We start from the raw sequence: 9709 nt of genomic DNA, 5'->3' as shown, positions 1-9709 counted from the left end.
CCCACGAGTCCCGGTGGTGCCCTGAGGACACATCCCTGGAAGAATGGCGCCTCCTCCTACATAAGTGAAGAGAAGGGCTCCTACTCAGCTCAAAAGGAACATAAAACAAATATGACAATTCTGACTGGAGGAAGGACGCAAACAGACGATTTTTTTTTTTTTTACTAATTTATTAATAAGTTTATTCTTCACTCATAAAAAAAGAACATATTTTTGGCTTTGAAATCATGACATAAAATAAAAAGGCAAATAACTGGAAACTATCAGCTGCGGGTAGGTAGAAGCAACCGGTGCCGAAGCAGGAGCGAGCACGCTGCGTGCTCTGGGCTAGAGCAGGGGCACCGGTCCAAGCAAGAACCGCAGACGCAGTGCCAACTCAAGGCCCAGCTATCTCTAGAGACTGCCGAGTTCCCAAAGGTGGCTTGGTCAGCCTACACAGGAAGCTAATCCTCTTTCGCTCTCTCTCTCTCCTTCCTTCCTTCCTTCCTAACCTTCAGCTACGAGAACAGTAGGCAATAATGCTTTGATGCTAGTCTTTGTAGTTTGCAGCACAGTGTCGTTTTAACGTGTTTAACCTACTTATTTTCAACCTTCAAAAACACAGAGCTGCTAAAATCAACTGGAACTACAAGCCATTTCTATTTTTGGTCAGTTATCTGCTGTAGGCAAAGCTTCATATAGGAGTTTTTATTGCGGATTTCTATGACTGCGTCCCTAACAAGCTCGATGAACATCTGCGGCCAGAGCTTCTGCAGAGCCTCGTTCTTCATGTTGATGTCCGTGGCTTCCTTCACAAGGTCCTCCATATACATCTTGCAGAATTTCTTTTTTTCCTTTATTTCCTGTTAAAAAAAAAAAAAATGGTGCATGGAGTCATAACCCAGGAGCCAAGGAACAAGGGGCTGAACCAGACTAACTTGAAATGATCTGTTCTGAGCCTTATCCTTCAGAGCAGGAGTGCTTTCCTAGACACTCTTGACACAAAGCCCTGCTTGAGTAAAGCCAGCAGTAGGGAGTTCTCTACTTCCCAGTCCACTCCTACCTCTGTGGACAGCTCTGTTGGAAGTGGGTTTTGATCGGAATCACTCAGATGGTAACAACGATTACTCTGTTGGTAGACTTTCTCCTTTCTCAGTTAAGACAGGTTAGCTCACATAAGACAGATGAATGCAGAGGTTCATGGCTTGTGGTGCTAAATGTATCATGGCACTGATACCGACAATCTTAATTGGTATGAGGTTAGTTAATATCCATATACATACTTGAAATACCCATACGCTGAATTTAGTCTGTATTTTAAGAAATTGTGTAGTGGTACTACACTGATTTATTAGCCTAGACCACTTGGACAAAGTTGGGAGAACGTGTACAAGCAGGAAGAGGAGATATATACAAGCCAGGGACCCAGAACTTGGCCTTGAGAGAAACAGTGCTCCCACTCAACTTCTGGGTCTGGAAGCCTGCAAATGAAAAACCTGGGTCCAAAACACCATAGAGAAGCTTTGGGCCCGAGGCTACTCAGGCACTGGGCCCCAATTTCACAACAGAGGCTGAAACAAACCCATTTTCTTCAATATAAGAATTCAACATTTATTTTGGCTATTAATACTTGTGAGGAGTATCGAGGCATTATGATGGAAAGTGCCACAATACATATGGAAAAATTAATGGAACAGATCAGACAGTCAGAATTATAGGAAAGCAATTCACATCAGTGAAAGAGAAAAGAAATAATAAATGTCAACGAGACAATGGGCTTAGCTTCTTGGAAAAGAATCTACTCAAACCTCCAACTCATAAAAATACCAAAATAATTTCAAGATGAATTAAAGAGTTAAATTTAAAGTATCAACAGGGGTGCCTGAGTAGCTCAGTCGGTTAAGCGTCTGTCTTCAGCTCAGGTCATGACTTCACGGTTTGTGAGTTCGAGCCCCCTGTCGGGCTCTATGCTGACAGCTCAGAGTCTGGAGCCTGCTTCCGATTCTGTGTCCCCCTCTCTTTCTCTCTCTGTCCCCTCCCCTGCTTGTTCTTTCCCTCTCTCTCAAAAATAAATAAACATTAAAAAATGTATATTAACAGATATTGTCATTAAAATTATACTTTTAAGGACTTGTAATAACAAGGAAAATACATTAGAATGTTAAATGGAAAAAACAAAATTAAATTTTGAGGTTTAAAAGAGGTTGCATTATACACGTGTATGTATTTGTCAAAACTTAGCAAGCGTACATCTAAGATTTGTGTATCGTCGTGTGTAAGTTTTACCTCAGAAGAAGAAACTATGTAAAATACTGAACTCTAAATGATATGTATGCTGAAATATTTAGGAAGAAGCATGCTAATGTCTGCATTTACTCTGAAATGAATGAAACACTATAAGGTGTATTGGTGGTAAAGAGAGGATGGGGAAATGTACAGGTGTGAGACAAGCACGTGCACTGTAGTACAATGTTAACGACAGAATCTAGGTTGGGGGTAGGGGTGTTCACTGTAAAATGCTTTCAACGTCGCTGTATGTTCGAAATTTTCAAGAAAACGTCAGAAAAAGTATACGGAAAATTTTTGGAAGAAAATATACTCCAGTATCATTAAGATTGCCTTTGGGTTGTGAGATGACAAGCGCTTTTTCCTCCCTTGTTCTATTTCTCTTCCTTTTCCAAATGTTTACAATTTTTAAAACAACCAAAGATGTTTTAGATTCTTGATTAATTCACATAAGTTAATGATGAATCACAATTGTCGCCAACTTTCCCTGACAAAGACATATTTTAGAAATGTTCTTATGACATGTATGAGTTCTCTAAATAATCACTCACCATTCGGGGGTCAGCATACCGACCTGATTTAGTTCATATGCTAAAAACAACTGGTCACGAGTTGACCTCTCGTAAAAATATGTACAGATTGTGATGGGCGATAAATAACAAATGGTTCCAGCTGGCTACTTCTCCGAGGAACCTAACTTTCTCTAACTCTGAAATATGGTCTGGGACTTAGTCACCTGCACTAAGTTAGCTTGTTGATGAGAACAGCATTGAGTTGTTCCCTTTTAACACTCAGTAAATCTGGGCTACGTAGGGACTACCAAGGAGAAAGACAAGTGTGAATCACTGGAGATCGATCACTAGCCGAAACGAGCAATATTTTACAACGTGCAATACATTTACACGACGAGAAGGCCCACAGCGTATTTAGTGAATGCCTCTTTTACACATTGCTAAGTTTCTTAAAACACAATTTTGAGTCTTTTAAGGAAGAAAAGTTCTAGCAGTAAGACTGGAAAGTTACCATGGTAACGTAGGGATAACAAAAATTTAAAGAATTTTTATATGACATACTTTGTTAAATAATTTATACAAAATACAAATTAAACTTTTCATAATTGGCATAGTGCAGTTTTTGGTTTTAAAATTTCTTGCTATAGCTCCTTTCCATTACTTCTTTATAGACATGTTGCTACAGAATTGTATCTGCCATAATAACCCTTAATTTAGTAACTGTTTGAAGGCAGTTTTACTTCATCATTTCTTCTCTGCTCCAAGCCAATTACTCGCATCTCCATGAAGTGTGCTCTATACTCATCAGGGGTCTGCCAGGGCGGCTCACTCTGCCTGTCCAGAATGATCCTGTTAAAAGCACATTAGAGATACCTCTCTTGCCCTGACCCGTCAAGGAGTTATTGCTCTTTGAATAATGCTTTTTCCATTCTCAAATGCTTTCATATACTTATTTTTTTTTTTCCCACAATATCCCTGTGGGGTTCATAAAGCAAGTATTATACAAGTTCAATCCTGATGAGATGAACCCTAAACAATGTTGTTTATTTCACTGGACTACGATTTTGTTGTCAGGAAGATGGTTTGGAAACAAAGTAGGTCAAAGAGTGGGATTTGCTGTAGAGCCATTTTAGCTCTAACGGTACTTGTACTAGGATATAAGCTATATCTCCATTCCATAAATGGGAAACTGAGGTCAACAGAAGTTGAGGGGCTTGCTCAGGATTAGGTATCATCTACTAACACTTACTTAGAGAAAACTCTAATCTAGTCCTTGAAGGACCTGCAGGCTGGTTGGAGAGACGGGCCCACGATAGGAAAAACTAACTGAGAAATAGTAAACCGTAAGTGAGTGCTGAATGAGATTGTTTAGACAACAAATATAGTCGGTGTTCAGAGAGGAGAGAGCCCTTTATGCTGGGGTGGTCAGAAAGATTTCAGAAAGCAGCATGATTTACTGTGAAAGAGTCCAAGGTCAGGAGTCAGGAGGTCTGAGTCCTAGAGGCAGCACCGGCAGTAACTCACCGTGCAGTCCCGAGTAGTTCCTCTGAGTCTCCAGTTTTCCTCATCTGTCTAAGAACAGGACTGGAATCATTCGTTCCTTTCAGCTGTCTGATTCTATGTTGGTCTTAAATCTTTCTTAGAACAAGTTAGGAGAAAGGATGGACAGCTACCAGCCAACAGAATTATACGCGTCATCTGTATAATTATACGTGTCATATGTATAATGGAAGGGTTTGCTTACCCTGACTTGTGAGGCACTCACTACAATTCATTCCCTCAACAACTCAGGACCCACGGAAGAGAGAGACTGAGCACTCTGTACTGCAGTGATTTAAATATTTTTCAAAAGGTAAGAAGGAGGGTATATAAGGTTTTATAAGTGAAAGCACGCTAGGTTGTGAGTCAAGAGAGTGATTAAGGGACTAGGGCAAGGTCTTTCAGGTAGTAAGTGGTAGAATCAGGGGCTCAAATCCAGGTCTCCAAGTGGCCAAGTGTTCTGTACAAAATATTATATGGCTTCAGATTTCTTCTCCCTTTGACATTTCTCAAAACAGGAGTCAACATTCCCTGTTTTTAATTCTTGGTTGTTTATTTACTCCTTAAACCACTTTGAGACTCTGATTATAGGACTCCACTGAAACCACTCCTGTTAGAAACCTACAACAATGACCTTGATTGCCAAGTTTATGACATTTTTTTCTTCTTGTTTGTGTCCTGCAGGTGTTAGAAAATCATAGCCCACCCGGTCAAGGTCATACAGATTTTCACCTATTTTTTCAATAATAACTTTAAAGTTTTGCTTTTCATACTTGGGTTTTTATTTGATCTAGAGTTAATTTTTGTTGCATGGTATAAAGCAGGGATTCAATATGTAGTTCTGATTTGAGACTCAATTTCCTAACTAGCATTTATTAAACTGTACTAATCTATAATACTTCCTATCTATATCCCCATATACATGGGGTATATGTATTCCATATGCACGGGATAGTTCTGGATCTCGATTGTATTCTCAGGTCTATTTGTCTATTCTGACACTGCCATAATTACTACAGCTTTACAACAGTACTTGGTATCTGTTAAGGTAAGTTCTCCCCACTTTTACTCTTACATGTTTTCAGTTCTTCCTTCCTTTCAAGTTACCACTAATTTCTTTCTCTTGCCTCTTTGCATTGTCTGTACTGATAAATAATAATGGTGATATTGGCCATCCTTGTCTTGAAGCTGACTTCAACGGTACATTAGGGTTCTATTGCAAATTACATCAAATTTGGTGGCTTAAAATAGCACATATCTATCATCTCACAGTTTCCGTGCACGAAGAGTCCATGCACAGCTTAGCCGGGTGCTCTGCTCAGGACTTCACAAGGCTGTAGTCAAGCTGTTGGCCAGGCTGTGTTCCTTTCTAAAGCTTGGGTCCTCTTCTAAATCTAGGTGATTGTTGGCAGAATTCAGCGCCTTGCAGTTGTAGAACTGAAGCCCCACTTTCTTGCTGGCTGCCAGCAGGGGGCTGCTCTCAGCTCCTAGAAGCTTCTTGCAGTTTTTGGCCATGTTACCCTCTCGCATGGTGGCTTACTTCTTCAAGGCCAGCAGTAGAATCTCTTATGGAAAGACTGAATCCTCTTTTAAAGGACCTGCCTGATTAGGTCAGGCTTACCCAGGATAATCTCCCTTTCCAACTGATCAGAGACCTTAATTATATCTGCAAAATCCCTTTACCCTTGCCACATTCCATTGGTTAGAAGCAAATCACATGTTTACCTGCACTAAAGAGAGGGGATGATATCAGAGTGTGGATACCAGGGGGATGGGAATCACGGAGACCATCTTACTCAGAATTTTGCCTGCCATTAATGCTAATGTTTCTAGAGTTTCCCCATCAAGCAGGATGTTTGCTATCCATTTCCATTTATCCTATTTGCTGATTTAAAAAAATTAAGAATAGATGTTCAATTGTGTGAAATGCCTTTTTAATGTCTACAGAAGTAATCTTAACTTTTCACCTTAGATCTATCAATCTATTATTTAATCTTCCTTGCATTCCTAGAATAAACCACACTTGGCTGTATGTTCTGTTACTCATTTAATGTTCTGCTGTAGTCCCCTTGATATTCCTCCTCCTTTTTTAAAAAAAAAATTTAATGTTTTTACTTATTTTTGAGAGAGAGAGAGAGAGAGAGAGACAGAGAGACAGAGAGAGAGCACTAGCGGGGGAGGGGAAGAGAGAGAGGGAGACACAGATCCCAAGCAGGCTCCAGGCTCTGAGCTGTCAGCACAGAGCCCAATGAGGGGCTTGAACTCACGAGCCATGAGATCATGACCCGAGCCAAAGTTGGATGCTTAACTGATTGAGCCCCCAGGCGCACTCCCCTTCCTTTTTTAAAGGATTCTGTATCATCAATGTTTTTAGATTTCTGGTATGGCTTTTCTTTTTCTGCGCAATCCTGGCAGGTTCTAGATGGAATGTTATGCTGTCTGCAGCATAAGTGTTCCTTCTTTTTCAATACTCTTGAACAATTTAAAAATCACTGGAATTGTCTATTCTTTATAGAGTTGGTTGATCTCTCTATGACATTGTTCTTGTTTTGCATGCAGCTCTTTAACATTTTTCTAAATGTCTTTTGTTGAAATTAGTGTTAATTTTTGACTCACGGAACCAAGTGCCTTCAAGAAAAGGACTCACAATCCTGCCAGTTTGGCTTTCATTCTCCTCTTTTGGCCACATCAGGAAGCCCCTTTTGTGCAAAGATTAAATTCAGTCCTTTCACACAGTCCTCTCACTACCCTTTGTAGTCTCTTCTTTTAACACCATCTACCTCAATCACTGTGCTTCTGAAGAGTGAACTGCTCGTAGCTCCTGGCTCTCTCCTTGTCTTTTTACACTTTTAATGCCTTTTATTCATAGTGTGCTATTTCTCAGAATTGCCCTTTTCCCTCTGCATATAGCTACACTTTATCATTTAAGACTGAGATCGGGGGCGCCTGGGTGGCGCAGTCGGTTGAGCGTCCGACTTCAGCCAGGTCACGATCTCGCGGTCCGTGAGTTCGAGCCCCGCGTCGGGCTCTGGGCTGATGGCTCGGAGCCTGGAGCCTGTTTCCGATTCTGTGTCTCCCTCTCTCTCTGCCCCTCCCCCATTCATGCTCTGTCTCTCTCTGTCCCAAAAATAAATAAACGTTGAAAAAAAAAATTAAAAAAAAAAAAAAAAAGACTGAGATCAGGAAGCTTCTTCTCTAGAAAGCCTCCCTTGACCTGGATAAGATAACCCCCCTCCATTCTCTTGATATACTGATTTATAATCATCCCTGTGGATGTCTATTTCCTCCATTAGAATGTGACATCCTGGGGCACCTGGGTGGCTCAGTTGGTTGAGTGTCGGACTTTGGCTCAGGTCATGATCTCATGGTTTGTGAGTTTGAGCCCCGTGTCAGGCTCTGGGCTGACAGCTCAGAGCCTGGGGCCTGCTCAGATTCTGTGTCTCCCTCTCTCTGCCCCCCTCCCCCCCCCAACATACTCTGTCTCTCTTTCTCTCAAAAATAAATAAACATTAAAAAATTAAAAAAAAAAAAAGCAAGAATGTGACATCCATGAGGATAAGGACAGTGACTTCTACAGCCCAAGTAGTGTGACATGATTTTTGAGTGAGTGAAAGCATGACTGTAGGGAGGGAGGACTTCAAGGTATTCAAGTATCTGAAGAGTTTTCATGAGAAAGAGACTTAATCTCTTTTCTACATAAGGTGGTACTAGGATCATGGAGTAAAAGTTATTAGGTGGCAGCTTTCAGCTTCACATGGGTAAGAATTTCTTCACCAATGGAGTCGCTCAGAGATAAAGAGCCACCTCATGAAGCAGTAATCTTTTTTGTGTCAGGAGAGTTTAAAGCAGAATCCGAACATCTTTTAGGATGCTATAAAAATATTGTTACATTGTGTTTTCAAGGTGTTTTCAAGCTGTAACCCTTAGAGCCCTATGGGTTCCAAAGAGAGGCTTCAGGATTGGGCATGAGGGGACTGAGATGAGGGGAAAGGAAAGGAAAAGAATAGAAGATCCAGTCAATTGAAGCTCTGAAGTGTCCTTTCCCTCGACAACAACAGCTGGTCTGCTGTTCTTGCTTTGTTTTGACAATACTGGGTTTTCAGCTACAATATGGTTTGAATAAAACGTCTCATAGCTCTTAAAAAACATCTGAAAACCACTTGCCAGGCCATTTCACTTCCATGTATATATAAAATGTATATATAAAATGTGCATTGCACATAAAGATGTTCGATCAGCGCTTCCTGCTCTCGGTCTTGCTCTCGTGCCCTTTAGTCCCCTCAAAATCTCCTGCAGCATCTTCACATTCTGTTGTTATTTAAAGGATTTGTTCCTTCAGCTCTCTTAGGAGTTCCATCAAGACAGGCACTGAATACTTGTCTTCTTTGTAGCTCCTGCAACACCCTGACATGGTATTCCTCCAATAAACCTCCGAACACAAAGAAGTAAAGAATTAGTTCCAGTTTTTCTGGCTAGGTAGCTACAGTGGGAACAAGATAGGTTAAAATTATATTACACGACTAAGGACACAGGAGTTAATGGTGCAGGAGAATGAAAGAAGAGAATTAAAACACCAAGGACGCAAGCAAAGAGAACAGGAATGGAGGTTCTGCCGTGCCCTCTGCCAATCCGACACGGGCTAGTTAAGTACTCACAGCGAGCCTATCTATCCCTTCTCTTAAGTCCGAGAGATCAGAACCTTTGGTCCACTTTGGTCTAGGTTTTTGATACAGATTCTTTTGAACATTTTTTTTCTGCTGAAATAAAGATACTGGAACTATGGGCTCTACTTCCTCCAAACACCTTGGTGCCTACTGTCTCCAGCCGTATATAGCTTTCCAGGACAAACAAAAAATGTTATCTTAACTGATTGAAGGGAGAAATGTACAACTGCCAAGTCCCAAGCCATGTGGGACATATCCAGGCACCAGATTCCAAAGACCGACGGTAGTTTTACCTCTAGCCGTTCGTTATAAAAGTCTCTTGTGGTATAATTTAGCGTAGCACGGTTTGTGTTTTCTCCTACAAGTCTTTTGCTGTCGTTATTTTCTTCATTGACAAGACCTGGTTTTTTCCCTTTGGTTTCTAGCAGATACCGGAATTGCTTCTTTCTGTAGAAAGACAGTAAAGAGATTTAGTTACTGGTGAGATTTATTAAAATGTGTCTATTTTTGTTGACTTTAGAGGGAAGCATATGCTCTTAGGAATGTTCGTTTTATGAGTTTGAGTTATTTATTCGAACTTAGTTCAATGCCCCAATCTTTCTTCTTATTAAGCTACTCAACCCGAATTCTTTTGTTTCATAACTACCAATCAGCAACATAAACATGTCTCAACCATTTCTACCTTAAAGAAACTCTACCTTAAAGAAATCAGTACAACATTTAAATAAT

The 9709-nt window shown here is 40.6% G+C and overlaps 1 protein-coding gene across 6 annotated transcripts in view; it reads right to left on the bottom strand.

Annotated features, from left to right (window-relative positions):
* Positions 1 to 439: 439 nt before the first annotated feature.
* The window catches only part of LRRC49 (leucine rich repeat containing 49), a 149617-nt gene continuing 140347 nt past the window's right edge, over positions 440 to 9709 (bottom strand). For all 6 annotated transcript variants that reach the window (XM_040493129.1, XM_040493130.1, XM_040493132.1 and 3 more), the window contains 2 exons: positions 9274 to 9427; positions 440 to 842 (listed from right to left, as the gene is read on the bottom strand). In XM_040493129.1, the coding sequence (XP_040349063.1) occupies positions 639 to 842; positions 9274 to 9427 (358 nt within the window). In that variant the 3' untranslated portion in view covers positions 440 to 638. The remainder of the gene's footprint in view (positions 843 to 9273; positions 9428 to 9709) is intronic.

Source organism: Herpailurus yagouaroundi, unplaced genomic scaffold (assembly GCF_014898765.1).
Source record: "Herpailurus yagouaroundi ecotype Mexico unplaced genomic scaffold, PumYag 184, whole genome shotgun sequence".
Lineage (NCBI taxonomy): Eukaryota > Metazoa > Chordata > Mammalia > Carnivora > Felidae > Herpailurus > Herpailurus yagouaroundi.
This window is presented reverse-complemented; position numbering and strand designations above follow the sequence as displayed.